This window comes from Styela clava, chromosome 15 (genome assembly GCF_964204865.1).
Source record: "Styela clava chromosome 15, kaStyClav1.hap1.2, whole genome shotgun sequence".
NCBI classification, from domain to species: Eukaryota; Metazoa; Chordata; class Ascidiacea; order Stolidobranchia; family Styelidae; genus Styela; species Styela clava.
Genome location: NC_135264.1, coordinates 1,983,480 through 2,009,470, shown reverse-complemented (window position 1 = coordinate 2,009,470; position 25,991 = coordinate 1,983,480). Strand labels below are relative to the sequence as shown.

The 25,991-nt window shown below is 36.0% G+C and overlaps 3 protein-coding genes across 3 annotated transcripts; 2 read left to right on the top strand and 1 right to left on the bottom strand.

The window, feature by feature from the left end:
* Positions 1–8,895, bottom strand: LOC120334619 (arylacetamide deacetylase-like). Its single transcript, XM_078109381.1, has 10 exons — positions 8,885–8,895; positions 8,329–8,389; positions 6,863–7,001; positions 4,937–5,008; positions 4,653–4,716; positions 4,110–4,243; positions 2,469–2,667; positions 1,932–2,045; positions 1,256–1,460; positions 1–797 (listed from the first exon to the last, which is right to left on the bottom strand). Exons 1-10 carry the CDS (start codon positions 8,893–8,895, stop codon positions 627–629), a joined length of 1,170 nt encoding a protein of 389 aa, XP_077965507.1. The 3' UTR covers positions 1–626.
* Positions 8,896–16,139: 7,244 nt separating this feature from the next.
* LOC144411672 (uncharacterized) lies at positions 16,140–19,073 on the top strand. The gene is made up of 7 exons (XM_078109355.1): positions 16,140–16,281; positions 16,600–16,725; positions 17,511–17,651; positions 17,973–17,993; positions 18,209–18,334; positions 18,601–18,741; positions 18,929–19,073. Exons 1-7 carry the CDS (start codon positions 16,224–16,226, stop codon positions 18,943–18,945), a joined length of 630 nt encoding a protein of 209 aa, XP_077965481.1. The 5' UTR covers positions 16,140–16,223; the 3' UTR covers positions 18,946–19,073.
* Positions 19,074–19,245: 172 nt separating this feature from the next.
* Positions 19,246–24,069, top strand: LOC120334290 (glandular kallikrein-7, submandibular/renal-like). The gene is made up of 7 exons (XM_078109353.1): positions 19,246–19,378; positions 20,234–20,352; positions 20,686–20,771; positions 21,095–21,236; positions 22,693–22,798; positions 23,389–23,564; positions 23,733–24,069. The coding sequence occupies exons 1-7, from the start codon at positions 19,312–19,314 to the stop codon at positions 23,931–23,933; spliced, it is 897 nt and encodes a 298-aa protein (XP_077965479.1). The 5' UTR covers positions 19,246–19,311; the 3' UTR covers positions 23,934–24,069.
* The last annotated feature ends 1,922 nt before the right edge of the window (positions 24,070–25,991 follow it).

Here is a 25,991-nt window from a genome sequence, read left to right as displayed (position 1 = left end):
GTTGCTTTTCATGCTGCTGTTTCTTGTAATGAAATTTGTTCAAAGGAAGGTCACTCGCACTCACTCACAAATAAAGGAGACTGATCTCTGAGCAAAGGTCGACCAATGAAGTGTCAAGGGCTTTTGTGCTATATCGCAGAATGACGCATCAGTAAATACTCATTAGACGCCAGAAGCATTTCAGATTGTTTGTTTTTGATAGATGCATTTTGTCTAAAGCAGCAACGCCGCAAGTGTTTCAAAGGAAACCATGGCGCAAACAATCTGCGATCTCTGAAGCGCAAAATCCAACTGGTAACGAAAATGCATATATATATATACATATGTCCATGGCCTATCACGAATAAATTCGCTGGATGTGTCTCAGTCACCTTTCTTATAGTCATGGGAGGTTCGGTGCAAGGTGGATTCATGACATGACATAGATTTTTTTTAAATGAAGCTGGAGCAAAATGCGGTTAGAATTACTGAGAAGAGATTGGCCGGAAATTGGCGAGACGAAGGCAGTATTAGAAACGATACACAGGTCGAGAATAAAAGGCGAATACAATTTGGTTATCCGAATTGAGTTAAAAATATGAACATTTTACAAAGGTAAGAATTATATGATGGAATTTGGCCAAAAATTAACACTGTTCCACTACTTTGCTAATTAATTCAAACATGTAATTCATTTCCCGCTCCAGTTGGTAATACTCTGCAATACCGTACATGTTTATCAAACCATGAGCGCCAAATTCCCAATTTTGGTGAGTCACTCGTTTCCCAAGTGCTTTCATTCTTTCGTAGAAGATTATCTGAACATGAATGTATCAACCGATTACAAAGGTAAAGTTATGCCGATTGTAAGATTATAAACCAGCTCTCACCAAACGCATCAAATATTTAAAATTGAGTTTGATGCAAATCAACTATAACGTGATTTTCGAATCACAAGCAAGGAAGGCGAGAGAGTTGAGCGACTGCTGTTGTTCATTTACTCATTACTGGTTTGTCCAGCCATTGCGATTTGCGCCTGATTAGTTGAAGTGTAAGGTAATGTTGTTTGAATTATTTGTATAAATGTTCATTCTTCTAGAATATTTGATTCTGGCTATATTGGGAAATATTCGAGTTTTGGTCAGGCTTATTGAAAAATAAAAAGCAAACAAATACGACATGAATCAAAAGGGAAACCCAATCCGTGGCTTTACTACATTAGATAAGTAAGTTACATTTACCAATATTAAAAAACTTAAAATGTCCAAAAACTCACGCCGTCGTCACGAAGTACGTCATATTCACACGTCATCACGTTGGCTATAGGAAGCTTTCGTAACAATGAGTCAGATGCAGCAAGTGGCCCCATTCTCGTGTCAGACACTACGGACTGTAGCTTTGAAGACACAGCTGAAAACGACTTTTTTTCTTCGTCAGTGAGTTGTGCAATCTCAGGTTTTGAATAAGTTCTTTCTTTATATCTGTTATTAAATTATGCGTTGCTGAATTTTTTCGGAATTTATCATCACTCGGGCTTTCTTTACAAGGTATTGTTCGACGGGGAAGAAACTTTTGCCCGCAACGCTGCAGTAAATACGCGAATGCGACAACGTTTGTGGTTTTACTTCTGATAAGCTGCTGGAATATTTGTTAAACCAAAATAAAGAGGTTAAGTTTAAATATGGGTTAATGTTGGCGGCAATCAAACTATAGTTAAATAAACGATGAATTTGCTAACAATCCGAATGTTCCAACAGCAACTAGTCCCGAAGTTAACATGTAGTCTACATCATTTTAACAACAAATATGAAAATTTAATTTGTAACCATAGCTCAGCTGTTGTTTACATTCTGTACAACAAGAAAGTATATTGATTAAAGTTGAATCGGTAGCCCGCTCTTAACTTGAAGAAAATGAATTATATGTATTATATTAATATATACCACACTTACTTTTGAGGAATCCATTTTTCGCTCATTCCTTGCAGAACTCCGCCTTTATCATCGAATCCTATCATGTGAGCATTCTTAAGAATCAACGGAATAAAGCTGGTCTCATTTTCAAATCTGTATAGAAAGTTTCACGCAATATTGATCATTTGTAAAGTTGGAGTCAAGGGTATCAATCGTTGTGGAATTTAAAATTCACTCATACAAACGGATCAATAATCTGAGAGTTTGGTCAAAAAAGTCTCAACTTTAAGCTGAAATTCGCCGAGTTTTGAAATTTCATAATGCAAAATCAGGATGCAATACACAGCTTTATCAACTGTCATTTCTCACAGAGTTGCATCCTAAATTTTCGATCCAGATCGATAACTTATTTTTTATGGAACGAATAGATTGTAATTAGATTAATTGATCGATCGATTTTCAATAAAATTTTTGCGCAACTATATTTTTCTCAATCTAATGTATAAAATTGAATTCTATGTTATATATATACATATATAGCACATGAATATTGTTTTAGGGTGATTTCGAACACACCCGAGATAAGTTAAACTAAAACGCCCAACTAATTCTGGCGGTAGTGTTGGAGGATTTCGATTCTGCAGGAAACTCGGTAACTGGAAGTTCGCCTTCTGCAATGATGGATAAATTAAGTTCATCATACAAACTGGATGCTTCTGATTGGTGTCGAGTTGTTTAGCAAGTTCAACACTTATTCCAGCTGCCATATTTCCACCTGAAAAATATACACAATGATGACAACCTACATAGGTGCAAATTTTTGTTCAGTAGTAAGAGCCGACGTAAGCTGACGGTAAGGCTTATGTAAGCCGAACGATACTGACAAAAAAAAAATCAGTAAACAAATGCTGATCAGTGGGCACTGGCAAACAAACTACCCGGGAAAGCCATGAAATTATGGACATAAACAATATCAGCAATCCGTGGATCGCACTTCCCCCAGTGTAGGCCTAAGTTATATGTCCGTAAAAGCCCAATGCACCAGATCAAAATCAAAATGTACCACCCGGCCGCGGCAGATCTCCAACAAATTCTAAATGTAGGATAGAAAAGAGGCCATCCAACACCGACAAAGCCTTGTGATACATAGCCTAAGTGGGGTAGATCGTGCGGTATTGGTGTTGTGTCCAATCCCGAACCAAAACACGTCCCATTTTCCCGACAATATACCCAATGGCAATAACAGCGACAGCGAAAATAGTCATCACCAAAACCGTCATCCTTCAGACTGCCTCATCTTCCCACCTACCCCTTCAAAACTTCGTTCGTGAATTCATTTACATGCTTATATTTCCAACCCAACCTTATAAAGCGAATGCGTATTTTGCAGGCTTGTCCATGGGAATGGGAATCCCATGGGATGGGACAGCACACATTTGTATTTCCTGTGGGACACGAAAAACGTATGATTTTCCGGCAAATGATGGTCAAACATTTCGTTATGGACTTCGTGTCCATATATTTGAGCATAGTTCTCTTATAAGTTATAAAGAGCAAAATATATTCAGCATTAACAATATACTTTGTGAACACATGTATAATAGTTATAAATATAAAGTTAACAAAGTCCGTAAATTTTGTTGTCCTGCAGGTCTCTTCGTACATGTAGTCCTATTTAGTAAACGCTAAAGCTAAATTTAACAATTTTTATTGGATTATATTCCAATGGGAATCCCATGGAGTGGGACAGGCATAATTGCTATTCGATGGGATGGGAATGGGACAGAAAAATATGTCTCATGGACAAGCCTGGGTTTTTGGTGATGTGATCGTGAAGTTCACTCCAGCAATTTACGGAAGGCTAAAATATGAGCAAAAAGGGTGGATAAAAGTTTTTATTATGTGCTCTGGGGATGTCAGCCGCCACTTAACAAAAAATATTAAAACCACTAATGAGCAAATGCATTATTCATGCTCATTCCGGCAACCGGCACAATAATATCAGATAGCAAAATACCCCTCGGTTAACCGCTTATCGTGTTATCCGTTATCCGAATAATCCAACCCTATTATAAGGGAAATGCATAGCGTATCTTTCAATAATACTTATTTGTAATATGTATTAGCAATGTATGGTCATATGCATTTTGAAGTTATACTAAAAAAAACAAAAAAAGATTTGTATTAGTAGGTTAGGTTGCACTTAGAAAAAATGACCTGCGCTATCTCCTGATAATACAATTTTATTCGGATCCACGTCAAATTCTCGGGCTCTTTCAATAAAATATTTTGTGACGCGCAGACAATCATCAAATCCTGCGGGAAATGGGTGGTCAGGGGCGAGTCTGTACCTGAAAAACAAATTCACAGGATTTTACGATTCACGATTATTACTTGCTATAGAGTGAAATTCACCAAATTCAAGAACGCGCATTAAGTAAATGAATCTATCTTATAGGCAGACATTAGTTAAAAAATCAAATGTACAATTTAAATACGTGATTTGCATACTCGATTCTTGGTGAAATTATTGCGCATTCTGTGTGAACTGAAATATTAGTTAGCTTACGGTATATGAATTATCTATCAGGAAGATGGTAAGCGTTTTCACAAGAATTTAAGTAGGAAATTTAGATAAGTTATATTTCACAACAAATCAATTTTATGATATTTTGATTGTGAGATAATGTGAACGACCAATCATAGCGACCACATTTTAAAAATTGAACGAATAAAAAATTATATAGGAATGATATTTACTCTGGTACTATTACAAGCATTCCCGTTTTTTCAGCGATTTTCATTGTTAAAGATGCATAGGACGCTGAAAGAAAAATGGAAAAGAATACTCGATTTTTTATGAAAGTTTGTTCACTCGAGATTAAATTTCGTCAAGAAAATGTAGGAGGAAATCGAAGTATTGTAAAGAATCTTCTAACAAGAAACTTTGATTGTTAGCAGATAATACTGTGAACTTAAATCTCGTAAAGACTTGAGAAAGTAATCAAATTATTTAAATATCTTGGGGTATAAATTCAAATTACCTATTGATCCTATAGTGAAACCTCCACCGTGAAAATATATCATCGCTGATCCTGGTCGGTTTTCAGCAAACTCTGCAAAACAATTTAAATACTTATGCGTTGTAGTACTCTATAACAGAATTTAATTCCACGGCTGAACCCATATAGGATTCAATGGCGACGAAACATTTTCTTTTCGTGTTAAATTTTCCACTTGTGTGGACAAAACCATTGCTACACAAAAAAAATGAGATATCTAGAGGGCAAAGACTGCTTTACGTTGACATGAAATAGCAAACTATGTTGTCGGTCAATATTTCTGACTAAGAGACAAATCTTGTGACCACGACCAAAAAGACATTTATGCGTTTAGCTGATTTGTCGAATTTTAACACAATAGCCACGCCCCCAAAATAATGTAGTCAGTTTCGTCAAATTTTACGTAATGGTGTATTGTAGACCAGGGATGCCCAACCCGCGGGCCGCATGCGGCCCACACGGAGGATTTGTGCGGCACACTTGAAATTTATGTTAATTTTCCTGGTATGATATCAAATCTTAACAGATTTCAGGCTTTAATTTAACGGGGATCCGAAATAAGAAAAGCATCGTTAGACTCGTTAAGCGCTACAGAATATGATTTTACAGAGGACCACTCAAGCGTGCAACATCTGTGGCGATACAATGAATTTTCTACACATTGTGAAGACAGAGTTTTCTACACAGTGGATTACAGACTGTTATGAAGATATACAGGCGTTTATCACAAAGCTTGAACTGTATAAAACTCAATTTGGATTGAAGTAAGCAGTTCATTTTTCATTTTTATTAAAATTCGAAAGTCTCTTTGAAATTTTCATGTGTCCATTTGACATTCGGGTAGAAGAGGCCCCAGAATATATGTAACTTGAATTGATCGATGTCCAGTTAAGTACGCAACTTACACGCTTGTTTCTAAGAAATAGAAAACTTAAATTATACAGTCACTATATCGATGAAGATGAGTTTCCCCGGCAATAGGCACAACATATTTGTGCGAATCTTTCTTTTCGAAATTAAAAATTATGAAGTCGAAGCATAGGAATAAGCTGGCGAACGACAATTTGACAAGCCAGTTACGTTGTGCGGTATCAAAACTATACCAGTTGATATTAATTAAACACTTGAGCAATGACATTCAAAGGCAAGTTTCGCACTAGTTGAAAAAGAAATTGCCGACTTTTTTAATTTTTATGCCAATGTATATTATTGCTTGAAAGTTATGCATTTTGCATAAAAATTGAGTAGTTCATGGTTCGTAGTCTTTGTGTGCATGTTGTTTTCATAAGTATTGCGTATAAGTGTTGTGCAATCCAGGCGTTTGATTTAGCGACGCTCAAATTCTAACGTAAATTGGAATTTGGATGGTATTTAAGTTTGGTAAAAACGTTTGCGGCCCGCGATGAGTTTCCTCATTTGAAAGTGGCCCGCGACACTAAAAAGGTTGGACATGCCTGGTGTAGACATTTTTGATAGCAGAGTTGCGAAAATCACTAGCACACAACATTTATTTATGGAAGAAACGCCTGCAAATAACAAATGATGCAATGCTTGAAGCACAAAATCAAGCTGTGTCAGCTTCTATATGTTGGCATCGTAAGCTATTTTAGGTAGGTAATAAGTCTCATTAGTTGTTGCATTGTTGACAGAGCATACATAGATTGCTTCATAGTTAACATCGTTGTCAGTTTTTACATTGTTTTGTGACCGATATAGTTTTGTATACTGGAGACACCGATGCCGGCAATAAAACTTGACCTTGTGCGAAAAGACATACGATATTTAACAAAAACGTTTCCGACTAAAACTTGTTTCATAATCAGAATATATAGCCTCTGTAAAATAGATGCAATATCACCGCTGTATTTCACTATGGCCTCGAAATATGTTATTTCAATCCAAACCGACCTTTAGGATGATAAATCGCAACTTCAACACCATCGAACACAGCTATCGTTGTCATCACATCGCTTGATTTTGCCAGATTGTAATCTGTTAGTTTGTAAGGAGTTGAATATCTTCCACCGAGCCATACCGATACGCCGCCCTGGAACAATTAATTTTTATTTCTTATTTCTTTCAATGCACTGGCAAAAACACGTTACTTATTAATGAACAGTTGTTGAAAATAAAAATAAAATGTATTACTAATGTACTAATGTAATGTATCTATCGGTAGATATAACCCTTTGGCGATTATTTAACGAATAATCTTGCCACACAGACACATGAAATTTGGTTAGCAGTACTAATTAAATCACGAAACAAACGCTCATTGGGAAACACGTGTTCGAAGTATACGCCGTCTAGAATTTGGCAGTGGATTGAGAACAAAAATGTACTTACCGCGAAATCAAGTAGTTTGAGCGCGCTAAAAAACACCTTTACCAATATCGGAAAATCACATGCATCCGGATATGGTATGTACAGAAAATAAGAAATGCACAATGCAAAAACAAACCCTGTCGCTAACTTTCTTCCCATCTTGGAAATAACTTTTGATAAACGCTATCGTTCACCTGATTATTTTTAAATGCCTGGCTAGCTAGCTATCAAACATCGCAATGCTGAATGAGAGTAGAACTTGTAAAAAATTTCAGCCAATAGTACGAAGTTCTAAATTAGAATCAAAATCAAATATTTGCCAACGACCATGAGGTCCTCACAATACAAATATGCATTTTTCTACCTCTTGCAGTTATTACCTCTTGCTTGTTCGGATAAGAATGAACTCGTATATATATATCTACACGGTCGTTTCGGAAGTTTTAAATATAACCGATAAGATCCCTCAGTCGATTAGACTCGAGTAAAAATAATTTGATGTGCATATTGCTCATTCAAAGTGATCACTGTGATTTTTAAAATGTAGATAAAAAAGCAAGATAATTTAAACTTATACGAAAGCACTCCGATAAGCAATAAAAAAAAATTAACTTCCACTACAGAGATAATATGTTTCAATTTTTGAAGGAGCTCACACTCTCGCTTTGAACAGATGGTAACATGAAGTTGTTTTAACGATATCCTCGCATTGCATGATTTAGACTAGGGTTATCTTTCTACGCCTCGAACCAGTAAAAGCAAATGGAAAAACTTCGCGGACCGGCAACAAAATATTGAAACGAATGTAATAGAAAGTAATGACTTGTATTCAAATACCAACTAAAGCTATATTTGTAATGAAATCATTTCCCCGATTGATAAAATCATGATGTATATTCATTCGTAATGTGTATCAGTCGTCAGAGTCTCATTCATTACAAAATCCCTGTGCCATAAACGTTTTGCTATAAATGACAGAAGATTTTCTATTAAAAAAGTTCTATTATTGCTATCCAAAAATGTGGCTTTTTTCCTGTTTAGTATTTTACCCCGATCATTTTCTCCGGGATGAGACCTTTTTTTCTTTTGTTTCTACTTGGTACGTGGTATCTGTAAGAACAAAACATAATTGGTATGTATCAAATAAATGTGGCTACCGAGTAATAAAATTAAATTGGACTTACTTTAGAATCAATGCTATAGCTATACAAAATTAAAAAAACAAGAATTGATTTGATAACAGAAATTTGATAACAGAATTTCCTACAAATAGCACTATCGGTCAATACCTGTCTCCTCCCTCCCGTCGATTTCTTTTTTTAATATTTTAGAAGCCAATATTGACTTCTCAGCCGACTTTTGCTTTAGGAAAGTACATGAATAACATACCGTTTGAATTTTTTGAACACACAATCAAGCAAAAATTAGCAAAAATTTTCTGATAAAAATTAGGAAATTTCGAAATATGAGGACTTTGAGACGAATATAGCGTTACGTCAATATGTCAAGATTTTAGACACTTACGAAACGCTTCTGCGCCGGATCGGAACCCTAAAAGTGCAATTGCTTGTTGGCCGAAACGCCGTGGCGTAATCAATATCATACTTTTCAAACATCATTTTAAAATAAACGAAGGAAGGTAAATCACTTCATAAAGAAATATAACTTTGTCATAACCAAGCGGTTACACTGGCAAATGAATACTGGAACATACAAATTCTCACAGTACTCCGCCAGCCTTCGGGATATTTGGCAAAACGACACAAATCAAGAAACACAACCCGAGTTGCAGATTTCTTTATCTTTGTATTCGTGTACACTCTTATTATTAAATTGCATGAAGCTCATAGTTTTCACGAATTTCAGTAATAAACAGTTGCAAGACACCAAGTTTTGTTCGTTTTGCTAAACCTTTGTTGTTGTAGCGTTTTTCCTGCTGTGAAAAATTGCTTTTTTCAGTAACTTTATCGACAAATAGATTTTCAACTTTATAGTAATTAAAGATGGAAGTAGCTCCGAAAAAGCTATTGCCTAGTTTATTTATTATTCCAAATTCCCTTTGAGATCCGCTATATCATTCAGAATTTTGCTGTTTCATTTCAGTTTATGGAAATATTGTTTTTATTCTATCATGCGTGATCGTCTACGTCGCGCCTGCTAGTGACAGTTATGATTATCTCATTGAATTAGCTATATGATAGTAATTGAACCTTTGCGTAATTTGAGCATCGATTTATGTTTATAAATGAAGTGATGAATTCAAAATGTTACGCTATAATTAGAAGTAACATATTGGAACTGTCAAGCTGAAGATTTTTGTTATCGGAGTTTGGAAAATCAACTTTCGATAATTCCCCTTATAACTAACTTTTCAATAGGCAAAATGTATGATGCTTATTTGAAGGGTGTTTTCGCGGGTTGACGTTAGAAAACTATCAAAATATTAACGAATCGTCTTTTAAAAGCATTGATAGCTAATTTTATTTTCTATCGCAGCATCTGTGGTATTAGTTTTTGAATATTGCAACTTATTTGGTCTCCTCGGAGGACAAAATGACTAATAAGTTATTTCATTTATACCTAAATATCAGAAACACAACAAAACATCGTGCTGAGTGAGTCTGTCTGAGGGAAAATTGTTTTTGAGTGACTGTTAAAATTTCAATCAATACTACCCTTTTGACACCTTGTGATTAAACAAAGTTATAGAACCGAGAAAGCAATGCTCAAATATATATCATATGTATTAGCGTGTATGTCATAAAAAGTGTTCTAAATTGAAATAACGTAGCCGCCATAGCGAATCCCATTGGGCTCGGTGGAATTTTGAATATAATATAAGTAATAGTCTTCTAGCAACTTCCGTCATGAATAATATAGTGGTGTAATTTTCTATTAGTTTATAGAGAATCTGAGATTCATCAAAAAAAAAATATATATATTTGAAACAGCAATGTCAAAGTTAAATTTTTTCATCGACGCGTTCTTTCTTTGTTGAATAAAGTATGCTTGCTCATTTTGGAAAATTTCATAATATCCGCAAACATCTGACTAACATGGCTTTTTAAACACAGCTGCTGAAGTCGGCGGTTCCTATGTGAATTGAGTTGAATTAAATGTTTACCAAAAGGATGTTATTAACGTAAACACCTAACTTCCGCTTACTAATTTCTCCATGAATCATGCATATCTTAAACAAATGTTTTATAATTCTTTTATATTGAAGATATGATTGTGTTTTATTTATCTCGTTGCGACGCATCGGATTCGAAGAAATGAGGTGACTGTACGCCTATTATAGCATACCTTTTAGTGGAGCTTGTGCCAAACAGCCTAACATCAGTCTGTATTTCTATAACAAAGGCTGGTGTACAGCTGTAAATTGAGCGTAGACGTAGACGTTAATATATTTATCCAATATATTAAATTGCTTGACTGTATTCTTGGATAGATGTAAAGGCATATATGCTGAGAAACTTTGAGAAATAGACAGTGGCGGCGCGTCAATAGGGCCAACCGGGGCAATGCCCCGGTTGTTTTTTCGGTATAATAAAAAATATTCGAAAAATACCTCAATATCGGTTGCACAGACTGTCTACACTAGCCATATTCTCCCGACATGGTTCATTTTTCGCTCGTAAAGCCTTCGCCGAACGTCGACGGGGCGACGCCGATTTTGCCCCGGTTGCTCATTGTATATCGTATTCTTTCTTTTATCTTCCACTCGCCGCGTTTGTCTGGTTTGTTTTCTGTTTCTTCTACTAAATCATCGGGGCCGATCGGGGCTAGCCCCGAAATTATGACGACACAATGCCGACGTTTCTTACAACAACTTGTTGACATATTCACGCATTCCTTCTCGTTCGTTGGTTGCTTGAAGAGTTGATAGTTTCCTCGCCTTCGTTTTTGTCGCTTGTTTCGCTATTTGAATCAGTTAGAGACCTTTAGTCCATTTGCTTTCGATTTTCCACATTCCTTTTGAGCTCCTCACTTCTTTCCGGCTTCGCATTTCTTAGCCTTAGACCTCATAATGAATAAGGTTGATGCACTACTTCGCACTCCGTTTTCGCAGCTGCCGCTGGAACAAAAATTAGAGGTACAACGTCTTGGGCCTTATCAACCAAAAAATTGTTCACTGGAACAATCCCATGACGGAGGAAAGCGTCGGCGTACATTCTGCGCAGAAACTTGGTATAAAAAACACGAATGGTTGTGTTACAGCGAGGACAAAAATGCATTTTTTTGTTTTTATTGCCTACTTTTTGCTACCGCCCGTGACTCACGTTGATGTAAATTTGGTTTTAGAGATCTTAAACATCTTTCCGAGCATGCCAGGGATCATCAATCTTCTATGGAGCATCTGGACAATGCAGTAAAATACCGAACATTCGGAAATGTTAATATTGCAGCACAGTTGGATGAAGGACGCGCGGTTTCTATTCGTCGGCACAAACAAAACGTCGAGAAAAACCGCCATGTTCTCGGTCGATTGATAGATGTTTTGAAGTTCATTGGTTGTCACGAGCTGACCCTCCGTGGGCACGATGAACGGGCTGGCTCTTCTAATAGAGGGGTATTTTTGGTGGAATACACCGCATCCCTAGATACAGTATTGAGAGATCATCTTGATGCCGCAACTGTTTCGAAAGGGACATCTAAGGATATCCAAAATGATTTGCTCGACTCAATGTATAAAATTTATTTACAACATTTGGCTCTGGGAATTGAGAATTGCCAGTTCCTTTCGATTCAGTCTGACGAGACAACTGACATCACGTGCGTTTCCCAACTGGCTGTGATTTTTCGGTTTGTGAAAGATGGTAAACCTACCGAGAGATTTCACAGCTTTGTACCAATCGTTGATCGCACGGCTTGCGGGATATCGGCTGTACTGAAAGAAGTGTTACAGCCTTACAACGCGAAGTCAAAATTGATAGTTAAACTTATGACGGCGCGGCAGTCATGAGTGGGTCGAAACATGATGTTCAAGTTTATATAAAAGAAGATTTTCCTCATGCGCATTTTTTACATTGTTATGCACACCAATTTAACCTCGTTATTAAAAATATGTGTCTTGATACCCCTCTCGTCCGTATATTTTTTGCAAATGTTTCGGAGTTTTCTTCATTTTTTTCCGTTTCGCCGAAGCGCTCTGACCTCCTTCGCCAGATATGTAGCCGCCGTCTCCCAGCTTGTGCACCAACACGTTGGAACTTCCAATCACGCGTGGTTTAGGGCGTGTCCGAAATTAGGTCTGATCTCATTGAGTGTTTCAATGGCATTCAGAGCTCTCCGGTTTGGGACGAACGCTCTGTGAGGGAGGCGGCAGGTCTAAAGCGTCTGCTAGAAGATGGTGAGTTTTCATTTTTTCTCGCTTTTTTCTCCACAATATTCTATCACGTGGATGTATTATACGGCGCATTGCAGTCAAGGCTAATGGATGGAGCGTCTGTGCAGTCGTGTATTTCAGACTTCTGCGATGCTGTATCTCGTATCCGGGAAACAATAAAATACGACGACACATGGAGTGCTTCTTTACGCCGCGGGCAAACAACGCAGCGTTTGATTTTGTCTGCAAAGGAATGCTGTGACGTTCTGGTGAATCAAATAGGCGATCGTCTGCGCACTGAACACCTTGCCGCGTTCTCTTTGATGAACCCCAAAAATTTTTCAAAATTTGCACGTCAATTTCCCATCCATTTGTTGGCTACTGTCTCCAAATTTTACCCCATGATGAACGTGGGTAAATTGGAAAATGAATTGCGATGTATATACACCAATCAAACTTTTTTGAACATCACATCACCTTGCGCGCTCTATGGGTTCCTCATAGATAACACTCTAGTAACTACCTTTGCGGCGTCTGCAAAATTTCTGGACATCATTTTGACGACGCCTATTTCTTCCGCCGACGCAGAGCGAACATTCAGCACGCTGAAGCGTATTAAAACGTATCTCAGAAACACAATGAAGCAAGATAGATTAAATTCCTTGGCTGTTTTATCCATTCACAGAGACGTTATTTCTGGGATGCATGACTTTAATCAGTGCGTTATTGAGCATTTTGCTTCCAAGAAGCCGCGGCGTGCTGCATATATGTTCAAGCAGTAGAAGTCTAGCAGCATATATATCTATGAGTGAGCGACGCATGTCCTTATCTTTGCATTACCTTTCCTTTCTTCATAGTAACGTTTTAAACCTTATTTTAGGTTTTGCCTGCTTTCCCGAAGTTTCTGTTAATATGTCATTGTATTTATCTGGGTAAATATTGCCTTTCCTTTTGAAAGAGGTTTCAAAATAAACTATGTCTATATTTATTATCCCTTGACTTGGACCGGTTTTAAAGACACTTTCTTATCGTTAAAAATTGTCGCTTTTGCCGATTGGTTGTTACTGATGGAATGGTTTTTATACTCATAAAATGATGGGAGAACTTACAGCGCTCATCCTGTCCCCGTAGATGGGGGTGACTTGGTCCCGCAGTAGCTTGCCCCGGTTGTCAAAATGACCACGCGCCGCCACTGGAAATAGGAATATATATTTTTCTTGAAGTTGGGGTATCGGTATTATAATTTTTAAGAATGCCAAGTATACAGTGTTTAGTGCAGTTAAATAAATATCGTTAAACAAACAAATCTTACGACAAAGATAAAGCAAGTATATGTTAATTTGAAGAGAACTTTTGAACGGTAGTTTTGCTAGTTTCAATCAAGATTCGCAGTGCCACTTCATTTTCTTTAAAACCATTAGAGCATTAGAGTTGTCTTTCTAATTTTCAATAAATTTTTCCGATTAAAAACATTTTTAATTCAAACTTGGTTGTGACGCTATTTTAAAGGTGCGTGTGCTTATCTTGGTCATTGCGGATTTTATAAAAGATGAGCGTAATTGTTAGGTGAAAAGCTTGAATTCCCTTTCAGGCGTGTTAGACAAGATGCCATTCTGAGAGTCTTGCGACATTTTAAGTGCGCGTTCGAAGGGTGACAGCACATTTAAACCCATACATTTGCATCCGTATATCTGCGGGTTCAATCTATATGCTAAAATCCATGGGTTAGGGTTAGTATGGGTTCAAATATTCGTAGGTGCAATAGTATGCAGGTGCAATTGTCGTGGGTTCAAATTACGGGTTCAAATGTACGGGGGTTCAAATGTAATGTAATGGGACCGTTCGAAGTGTTTACTGACTTACACCGGAACAAGCCGGTAGGCGCCCAGTTGGATCTCCGCCTTTGCTTGAAGCCCGCCAGTTCATTTTGACGATCGGCTCGTTTTTCGTTGTTTCCATGGAAACGAAACCTCCATCCGGACTTTCCATAAAACGCACAAAAACTCATATGGAAAATTTCATCCAGATTGGTCCAGCCGTTAAGACGCTACATCTAAACAGACAGACAGATACACAGACAGACAGACAGACAGACAGACAGACAGACAGACAGACAGACAGACAGACAGACAGACAGACAGACAGACAGACAGACAGACAGACAGACAGACAGACAGACAGACAGACAGACAGACAGACAGACAGACAGACAGACAGACAGACAGACAGACAGACAGACAGACAGACAGACAGACAGACAGACAGACAGACAGACAGACAGACAGACAGACAGACAGACAGACAGACAGACAGACAGACAGACAGACAGACAGACAGACAGACAGACAGACAGACAGACAGACAGACAGACAGACAGACAGACAGACAGACAGACAGACAGACAGACAGACAGACAGACAGACAGACAGACAGACAGACAGACAGACAGACAGACAGACAGACAGACAGACAGACAGACAGACAGACAGACAGACAGACAGACAGACAGACAGACAGACAGACAGACAGACAGACAGACAGACAGACAGACAGACAGACAGACAGACAGACAGACAGACAGACAGAACGACTGATAATAAGGGTCTCCTTGAGCGGAGATCCAATAAAATGATTGCGATTCAAAATACCCCCTTCCGTATGGTAGAGGAGTTAATAGAGTAAAAGGCTGTGAAGTTATGTCGTAAATTGTAACTTTGTACTCCAGCTGTGGCTATTAAAGATGGGAAATATGCAGATGATTCTGCTCCCTGTGCGTTGTAGCAACAAAAAAGGGGCGCAACTCTCAATATACCAACAATTAACGCGATTGTCCGGTATAAAATTCGAATCTTCAATCGGCCATGCTCTTGTCTCGGTTCACCCAGGTGCCTTTGCAGTCTTGAACAGTTTTCTTGAACAATGCTGACGAGCTAGATAATTTTGGCATAAACTATTTCTAGAGGAGGACTATTTTGAAAAAACAAGAGATATCGGATCGCAGACAGCGTGTGTTCTCATATCAAATTCTAATAAATATTTATATATATATGGAGGTTATATGTCTTCAAGATCACTCGCTTACAAAAGCTTCTAACTTGAAAGAGAATTGCTCTAGTTAAGCTCTTTTCGCAACGAAAGATTTGGTGTTTTCTTTTTTGTTTTCATTTAAAACTTTAAAGTCTTCCGACTCTATGTTCCTCCGACTTGATTGCTTAAGCTGATCGATGAGGTTAATTGCAAAATTGTTACTACGCCCGGTAGGCGACAAAACCTGCTAATTGACTTGTTTTATTCTAAGTCAAGTAGACGGTGCACTCACTGGCTTATATGGTGCCTCTTTCTATTTTTGTTATAAATACTGTTGTTTCCCTTCCATACGTGGGGGAAGACTTACTGGCGACTATGATTCATTAAAAGAAGGTACATACAGATAAAATGCATTAAAGATCAGTATTTTTTTATTCCGAATTTTTATTTTACCAGATACGAAATAATATTTTATAATAACTTAAATTCTTTTGTAGAAACATATTTAATTAATCGTGAAACAAGTAAGAACAAAACGAAGTCTAGTGCCGGGAAAAGTCGCATCGAGAGTTTTTAAATGATTGGAACATGAAAACTTTTCTATATATATATTGTATTGCTGCATTTATTGCCGTTTGCTTTTCAGGTAAGATTTCCTATATTTTCTAAATCTCTGATAATGATAGCAAGTGCTAGGTGCTAAGTGATAGCAAAGATTCGGCCATAAGCTTAAACCCTGATAATTCCGAAGCCTGTGTTAAGAGTATTTCACATATTATTTTCCATACTATTTTCTGTTTTGTAAATGTCCCCAGGTTATCTCCAATCCTGGATATTCACAATCGCTAAGTAAGCGCGTATAGCGATGTTGACGTAAAAGTTTTACCGGATTTTGGTATAATCCTCTCATTTGTATTAGGTTTTGTATGCTCATAAGCATTAACATTTAGCTGTTGCTTTTCAGCAATTGACAACTGCAATTCAGATCTAAAGAAAAGCGATAAAACAAGATGCAATGCCCGCGGAAAAAAAGATTGTATCAGGAAAGGATGTTATTTTTGTGGGGGTCAAAAGCCAATATGCGTTGAAGGTAATTTTGCACAGAAATATTTTGAACTTTAAACGAACAAGTGTTTGAACTTAGCGTATAAAAAAGACTGTTGGAATTTGTCGGGAATGTTTGGAGAAAAGATACGATGAAAATATACTAAAAATGGTAAGTGTTAAGGATGTATCCTCACACTGTTTGTTACGAGCATTGAAATTTCCATTAAAAAAATTTTCCACTGTTTTATTGAATTAGCTAAACACTAATATTCATATAAAAATTAATAAATCATGTATTTTTTATGTCGCAGGCCTTTAAACCAAAACGACGATTCATAAGATTCAGTTTTTGCAATACTTTATTTTTGGAATAAAATATTTGAAAATACTGACGTAATAACATATATATATATATATCATTTCTATATCGGCTTGATCCATGAATACCAAGCAATAGTTTCAACATAAAACTTCACTGATATTATGTAATATACACTGATGGAATTCTAAACTTTGATAGCGATTTACATTAATCTAATTGAATACATATTTTTGAAGTGCAAGTATAAATCTAGTCATCAGCTGCGCGTTACCCATTTGATACTGTCGTCCAACGTCTAAACCAGATAACGAGAGCGGGTTCGTTGACTAATAACGACATTCCTAAACGCGAACCTCCCAAATTTCAACACTGATTACGTAATATCCACTGTACCCTGCAGCAGTGTTGAAAATTAGTCACATGTTAAAAATATTCAAGATTCCTATACCAAATATGAAATATACAGAAAAAGTCAGTATATTTATTTACATTCTTTATTATATTAGGGCAGGCATGTAGAAGAACAAATCTTCAACCAGAAGACAATTGCTGGAATGATGAAGAAGGACCAGTCAATCCTAAGAAATGCCGTAAGAAGGAAGGATGCTCTTATTGTAAACATCACATACAATACCAATGCGTTAGAGGTGCGAGAGTTATACAAAATAAAAAAATTTGTTTCATTCATTTTCTCTTTATTAAAATGAAACAATGGGGCAAGCAATTATAGGAAATATAGATAAAAAATTGTAGACCATTTGTTCTATGTCTGACATAATTGGAAAAGATCAAATGAATTTTATAAAACAGCATGTTTATGAGAAAATAACTATTTTAGTCATATTAGTGTTGTATTTTAATATCTTTATACTCAAAGTCAGTAAAATATCTAGAGTTTCAATGTTATTGCTGAATCAATTTGAAATCATGGTCTATTCCTTTTTTCATAAATGTTAATATGTTTTCAGATGGACCAATTGTACCAACAGGTGAGTAATTTCTATACGGGTTGAAGTACAAAACAACTTTAATACAAACGCCACCATTCAGATGCTAAATGGTTAATGTTATTAAATGTCAAATGAATTATATATACTTAGTTCGTTCTATTAAGAATTATCTGCCTTTTCATCCTTTAATTGGAGACATGAGGTTGCGCCATATTGAACAATATTTCAGTAAAAAAACATCTATATTATAATAGCTGTTGACAACTGCGCGATCGCAACTGAAGATAGGAAGGAATGGAAATGTAAAGCCAGAAACCGAAAGCATTGTGCTAAAAAAGGCTGTCATTATTGTACCAATGGCAAACCCAAATGCATCAGAGGTTCGTATACAGTTGATATTTTAGATTCCAATTTTACTCAAACGTATCATGTTTGTACATTAGAGATTAGACAGTTACAGCAAATGTTTTTGAGTTTGAAACATCTTCAACAATGACCAGACGCATCGTATATCTATATTACAAAATAGATTTGTAATGTACTACAATGTCTTCCATACGGTCTTTTTCTGTGACACGTAGTTGATGACGTCATGACGCACAATTGATTGCAGTTATTCTACAATGATCAAAATATTTTATTAAAGGTGCAGCATGTCGTCGGGATGACATCACAGATGCTGATAATTGCTGGCCGACAGAAAACTTGAATCCCCCGAATGGAAAAGACTGTCTAAACATTTATAGATGTTCCTGGTGTCCTAAAAGCACACCAAAATGTGTAAAAGGTTTGAGACAAATACAGTAATTCAAAGTTGTAGTACAATAAGGAAATAACAGGTTCATTATATTGTTGACTTGATGCTAATACATTGACAAAATAGCATTGACATATAAAATTGAGTATCCGTATTTCAGCTGTAATACAGAAATAATTTTTTTCAAATAAATAGTTATTTGATTTATATTTTACAGATGATGTGTGTAAGTGAATTGCAAGTAGTTCGTAAGTATAATACATATCTATTGTCACTAACAAATCCACATTACACAAATGCACATCATTAAATTTATTCGCAATTCAAAATTAAAAGTATATTTAGATTTTAAAGGTATGTGATTTATTTGTTTTGCAGTTATTAAATGCTTTAAAACTGACGAATTGAATCTGTTATTGAATATAATCAATAAGATCTAACATGCTACAGTGCATTACTGTAGCTCAGTTACCACCATTGCTAAATACAATTACGTTCTAACTATTTTACTATTCGAAACTTCGAGCAAGAGGAAGCTGTACGAATCCAAACGCTATAAACTGCTTTCCGACCAAACATGTCACTGAGAGCCAGTGTTCGATGAAAAATTCTCTATGTCAATGGTGTGATGATGGAGATTTCAATCACACTCCAAAGTGTATTATAGGTTAGAAGTCTTACAGAGTAAACGGCTGGCTACATTCAATAAGCCAGGGGTCTCCAACTCAAAATATGTCATTGAACTTTAAACTTTATTGACGAAGCGGGCCACAAACCAACGAATTAGGTACAGAATTGATACACAAAAAATAACAAAATAAATCTGGATGTATCTGTTAAAATTACACTTGAATCTTACACAAAACGAGACATGAAACATATTCAATCACTCGTTCTGGGTATTTGGCACCGTTGTGTAGCGGTGAGAGACTCGATGTTCGGCCTTATTTTGCGTTAGTTTGCTAGTCCTAAGACAGCATGCAAATGCTCGTCCGTTAGTCGTGTGCGGAAGACTGATTTGTTAATTTTTGTTGTTGAAAAAAAAACTGCTTGCAAATATGAGTATGCTAGTATGTGACATGAGTGTGCAATTAACTTTGCGAACCTTTCTTTGGGCACAATGATCTGACCGAAACTCGTTTATTTCGTCATAATAAAGTTGACATCGTACTATTTTAGTTTTTTTGTGGAAAAATATCAACCATGACGCCGAAAAAAATTGCCTCGGGCCGCGTGTTGGAGACCCTGCAATAAGAAATAGCTTTTTTATCAGTATTTTGAGGTTAAAAATAGGGAAAAGTATTGCGTTCTTAATTGGTAGTCTGTCTTACCCGTTTGCCGGAATTTACATTTACATCGGAAATAAATGATTTATATATTTGTATTGAATTAAATCTTTAAATATAAACCAAAAGGGGTATACATGCAGTTTTTGTTTCAAACGTTCAGAAATTCTTTTTTTGCACCGCTTCTCTGTAACGTATTTATGGCATACACAATTTTATACTTTATGTTCTCACAGGGGAGTGTCCTACTGGATATAAATTGCGTTATGGCCAGGACAGTTGTTGCTATGATCTACCAGGAACGACTAAAATTGTCGGCGGTGACGAAGCCGATGACGGAAAATGGCCGTGGCAGGTACTGATATTTTTAGTGCTTTACTAGCTTCTGACAAAATTCGACTTTCTCCAATGTTATCCAATGCAGTTATCCCATATTGCTTATTCCCAATACACTCTATGCTTGTTGTATTCATTAGATACAGGTTAATTAAAACTTCTAGTCAAGAACTCACTCTGTAAAAATAATTTTGACACGCATAATTAAAAATTCCTCCCACACCAAAATATTTATGAATACTCACTCCGATGGTAAAAGGAATTGTAAAATTGGATGAGAATATATTATGTTATAAATGTATAATCTAGGTAGGCCAATAGAGATTTCTATTTCAACTGCTTTTGTATGCAGGCTCTATTATTTGCAAGAGGCAAATGGTTCTGCGGTGGAGTGCTTGTCAGCAATAGACACGTCATCACTGCGGCGCATTGTGACTTGTGAGTATAAACGGCGCAGTATTGTAAAAGAGTACATTTCCGTGTTTAGCAGTTTCCGTGTTATAGTCTGTTTGGCTGTTTGGTGACGAATAGAAGTTTGAATATATAATATCGAAATTTTATTTCATTGTTTCTCTCTTGCATTCAAACTATGATCAATGTCTACCCGATGGAAACTTCTTCATTTTGTTATATTATGGATTCGTATGTGTTATCTCAAATAGCTTACTTAAATTTGGTGTTTTTTCGAGTTTTGATTGTCACATAATAAACAACCCAAACATTGTAGATTTTATTCGCAAAAACATTTATATAATTTACAGGAGCGAGACTGTCAAAGTACTGCTCGGCACAAACTCCGCCTACGACGGCGATGTTGTAATGTGGGAGGTAGACTCTAATGCAGGGCATGAGAATTATGATAGCTCTGCCACAGGACATGACCATGACATTCGCTTAATAACAGTACGTGAATTTATTATATAAACGCTACTTCGTCGACTTTTCTTGAGTTCGTTCTCTACCGATTTTATGGTACTTAAAGGTGGTTTATCACATACAATTTTGATTTCGTATATTTTTTCAGAATTCTTGACGATTACTATATTTATGTAAAATCGACCTAGTTTTTGAAAACCGCTTCAACTAAAATCGACCGCGGTTCGGAAACGACCTTCGATGACGTAGTATACTGAGAACGAAGGATTTGTACAAAGAGATTCATTTCAAAACAATTGTTTCACATAAATATTTTCTTCCCGTTTTGTTTAAAATAGCTGTTTTATCTGAATATTTTGCACTAACTTGGTTAAAACTAGAAAAGCGGATGTAAAAACTTCGTTGGCTGAAAAAGCAGTAGCCTACACGCCATTACATGAAATTACACTGTGGCGTCGAGTAGTCCAGTAATCCCCTCGTAGGTTTCTACCGTTATCTCCGAGCTAAGTTGGTCTCACTTTGGGTGGTGAGGGCGCGTCCGAAGCAACTGCTTTTGGATTGTGTGTTGCAGGCCCGTGAGCTATGTTTTGTGAGTTTCCTTACTTTGTTTACTCAAAGCATTTCTCCATTATTTCAAACAAACATTATGTTAAAATCGTATAACAGAACTTTAATGTAAGTACTAACTTGGTGAGAAAGCGATGCCACAAGAGTGGAAGTCGAAGGAAATGTTTTTTTTCTAGTCAATCGGACATAGTATCACAGCGATGCGGTATTTGAATAAAAATACAAAATAAACAACGATATACATTTCAAAGAAGCCCCTGTTTTGAAACAAGCAGTTATTATTATAAAATATTACTGAAAACTCGATCACGAACTTGTGTTCACAGTATATTCCCAAGTGAGGTACTTAACATCTCTATATTCAACTCTGATTTTTAACTCGAGAAATGAAGTTGAGGCTTGCATGTCGTTGCCAAGTGACTCCCGTAGTATTTGTACCTGAAATTATGTCCTAACCCTAACCTGGTACAAATACTACGTTCCGGTGTCCGCCATCTTGGTTTACATACTACGGGAGTACCATTTTTTCTGTGATACGCCACCTTTGAGTTGCCAGTTTTTATAGCTCAGTGCATATTGTATTTAACCCATTCATCCAGTACATTTATGGCTATTTTATATTAAAAATTACTATTTTGCTTGTAGTGTCGAATAAACAAAATATTCTTTTACGATAAAGTCGCAAATTCATTTTTCCAATGGTTATAAGATGTAGAATGCTATCGGTTTTGGATTTTCTCTCAATATGTCGGCCAATGTATATAAGAAAATAATAAATTGTGGTGTTTGTAGAAAATGAATAAATTTGCCTAGATTGTGACTGCAGAGAAAATCCAAACTTTTTCATCACATTTGAAGGTTATTTATTGACCATCAATCTTGTTGATAACTTACATTTTCGAATGTATTGTTTTAGTTAAGAGATACCGTAAAATATACGGATACAATCCAGGCAATTTCGATGCCTTTAGGAGAAAAACCTCTTGTTGGACAAAAATGCATTGTAACTGGTTGGGGAGATGGTGAGCTATATTTTTAATCAATTTCTTATCTACGTCATCCATTTTGCCGAAATCAGCCACAAGAGAAATATTTCAAAGGTGTATATGGGATTTTATTCAAGCTGAACGAGGTCTTCATCGAGGTCAAAGACCACGATGTCAAAGTGATACGCTCTCATTGCACCTCATATATATCCATCAGACGGAATAAAACACACAAACACATGGAGTATGCATGAATATATAGCACATTGCTTCTCATATTACACACATCATTAAATTATAAATAATAGTTTATAAAAAATAAATTATAAGTAAATTATATAAATTATAAATGGGTAAATTATAAAAAAATACTTCTGAATTACGCTATCCACGTATTGGTCGATAAAATGAGTGATTCAACCGCTAAAAATAAACAAGTATACAGTCGTAATATTAGCAGGTACTTAACAATAAACACTGCATTATATTGACTTTAATATTAGACGCTGCTTGAAAAATAATTTGACATAGGTGTAGAAAATATGGTAAACAAATTTAATTCGTTTTCGTACTGTATTTTCCAATTATGCAAGCTGATAAGAATTGAAAATATTTGGATTTTTTAGAATACGAAGGAGCTCCTAAGGAGCCCGTTAGATTGAGAGAAGGAGCAGTATTTATTCAGTCTACTGAGGAATGTAGAAAACAATACAAAGAATATAAACGGAATGAGCACGGTACTTTCAACGACGATATCATGCTTTGCGCTGGGATACTTGGAGGAGGCGTTGACGCCTGTCATGTAACACACTTATTACGTATTTTCTTCCATAATTATTTAAGAGCTGTTCTTTAGTCATCTTTATATCTGTCTTTTTTGCAGTTTGCAGTTCATTGAAAAGTAAAGATTATTTTGGACTGATAGTCACTTTTATTCATTTTTTCATCTGTTCCTATTTATCCATTTTAGGGAGATAGTGGGGGTCCTTTGGTTTGTCAGCGCTGCAACAATTGTGATTGGTACTTGGCTGGCATAACCAGTGGCGGGTATGGGTGCAATCGAGCAAATTATTGGGGTATCTACACCCGTGTACAAGGATATTACAAGTGGCTGATTGAGCATGGACTACCAGAGGATAGCAAGACCTACTCATGCGATTTGTCCGAGTGATAGAACAGCGACTGCCAGTGGACATCAAAATATTTTTCAATCCAAAAGATGTTTTTCTTTTGGAATCAATTATGTACATAACGTTTATATTGTAAACTTGACGTTAGATTCAAAGCATTTATGGCAAAGCTACAGAAAAAATTAACTATACACAGATTAAATTTTTTTTGACGAACTTATATTGTGCATTACCATTGACAAACTGTAATATATTATCATTAATAAATAGAATACAATGATGTTTTCTGTTTGATTTTGAATCGATATATTTGTACAATTTAGCCGTTCAGCTAGTTTGGTTGTTAACAGCGTTTCACAAATTTTTGAGATGCTGAAGTTTATTTAGCATGCGAGTTTATATTTTTAGACTAGAATTGTGATCCAGAAATTTCGAATCATATACGTCTGGCACCGATTTCGGAATTACTTATTGGGCTCAATACATTTCTTCCGGTAAAGCAGAGGCGGCCAATCTACTTCGATTGACACCGGATAAAATGTTCGTTACAATCAACTGAATTTTAAAGTAACACGAAAACAAAAACAAAAAAACGAAGTGCGTTCCTTTAAGCCTAAACTTTCGGTACCTCTGATGTAAAATCTGGTGTAACTAGATTCACATTAAAGCAGACTTAACAGGCCCTAAGAGTTCATCAACGTTTTCAAATTTGGTACTGGTATGTTGTGTGACTTCAAAATTCAGTCAATCGCAAGGTTTAACAAACATTTTAGTTAGTTTTAATCAAGTAAGGTTGACTATCCCTGCTTTACCGGTAGATATGTATTGAACCCGGGAATGTAGAGAATAAACAATATGCTTGTCGATTGAGTTAAATTTGCTGATCTGTAGGATTTATACCGCAATGTACAACAGTATTATGTACACATCGCTATTCTCTGTGGTTTCCCGATGTGGTTTCCAAATACTAAAGATAATTACCAAATTTTACGAAACCGCATCAGCTGATTGCATAAATGCTTCCCACCAGACTTCATATTAAATCCAAAACGCGAAGATGCCCACCAACCCGAATTTTGATTTGTATGAATGTGTAAAATTAATTGAGTTTAATAAATACTAAAGCAAGCATTTCATAGCTTTAAGTGAAACAATATTACGCCACTAAACATTAGGTTGAAAGTAAGATATAAAAACGCGAATGTTGTTGATCGAAACAGGACTAAAGCTGCAAACAGCAAATTAAACCCGTATTACTCACATATTGTTTGTTATTTTCGTTATCTTCCAAGCTTTCGTGTATTTTTCTTCTCTTCGTTAGTAAATTTTAGAATGTAGCATTGTCAGAATGAAATTAAATTTGTAGTCGATAAGAAAAAATGGGTTAAACTATTTGTTTGTCTGCTAAGAGAATAAGTCTACAATTCGCTACAACATATCTGATTGAAATACTTACAACAGAAAAAATCTTACGTTACTGAAAAAATCTTTCCTTTAACATTTGGCTCGATATTTCGAAATAGTATATAAATATATGCAGTTGTAATTTAGCAAGCGATATCTTCTTCATTTGATTGATGCTCCATTCTGGTGGAATACGATGCTTTGAAAAATCTACCCAAACGAACTCAAACTATATTAAATTCTAGCTTATTTTGCTGTAATAGTATGCTGTAACTTGAATTGTTTTCAATTCTCGTGTTAATTCGTAATTATTGAAATCTATGTTGCGAAGGTGAAAATATTGTCGTTCGGTTTATTAGACTCTAGTAACCCATATGTCGTTAACTAAACTAGGACTAAATTTAATGAAATTCTGGAATTAAAGTTACGTATTTACAGAGTCAGTGACTAAAAGGGTGTAAAACGTAGAAATGGCACCTGTGTTTAGCATTATTTGATGTTTCTTGTGTTTGATTTGGCGGTATTTAATTGAATATTATTTATATAAATACCATTTAGTTTTCCTACTTATATACTACATATTTAGTTCTTCCTTATACTATACCGAGAATTCTTCACGAATCCACCAGCTTTTGAAAAATGAAAGTTATTTGCTATATAAATCGTACTCTTTAAAGTCTTGTTTCTTTGGCGTC

Coding starts and splice junctions, on each gene's coding strand:
- LOC120334619 (XM_078109381.1), bottom strand. Junction 4,244..4,652: donor ATGCTTGTAATAGTACCAGA/GTAAATATCATT, acceptor TTTGTTTTTCAG/GTACAGACTCGCCCCTGACC. Junction 2,046..2,468: donor TTTAGTTTAACTTATCTCGG/GTGTGTTCGAAA, acceptor CTTTCTATACAG/ATTTGAAAATGAGACCAGCT.
- LOC120334290 (XM_078109353.1), top strand. CDS start 19,312: ATGAAAAATTCTCTATGTCAATGGTGTGATGATGGAGATTTCAATCAC. Junction 19,379..20,233: donor CACTCCAAAGTGTATTATAG/GTTAGAAGTCTT, acceptor ATGTTCTCACAG/GGGAGTGTCCTACTGGATAT. Junction 20,772..21,094: donor ACTGCGGCGCATTGTGACTT/GTGAGTATAAAC, acceptor TATAATTTACAG/GAGCGAGACTGTCAAAGTAC.
- LOC144411672 (XM_078109355.1), top strand. CDS start 16,224: ATGAAAACTTTTCTATATATATATTGTATTGCTGCATTTATTGCCGTT. Junction 16,726..17,510: donor AAAGCCAATATGCGTTGAAG/GTAATTTTGCAC, acceptor TTATTATATTAG/GGCAGGCATGTAGAAGAACA. Junction 18,335..18,600: donor CAAACCCAAATGCATCAGAG/GTTCGTATACAG, acceptor ATTTTATTAAAG/GTGCAGCATGTCGTCGGGAT.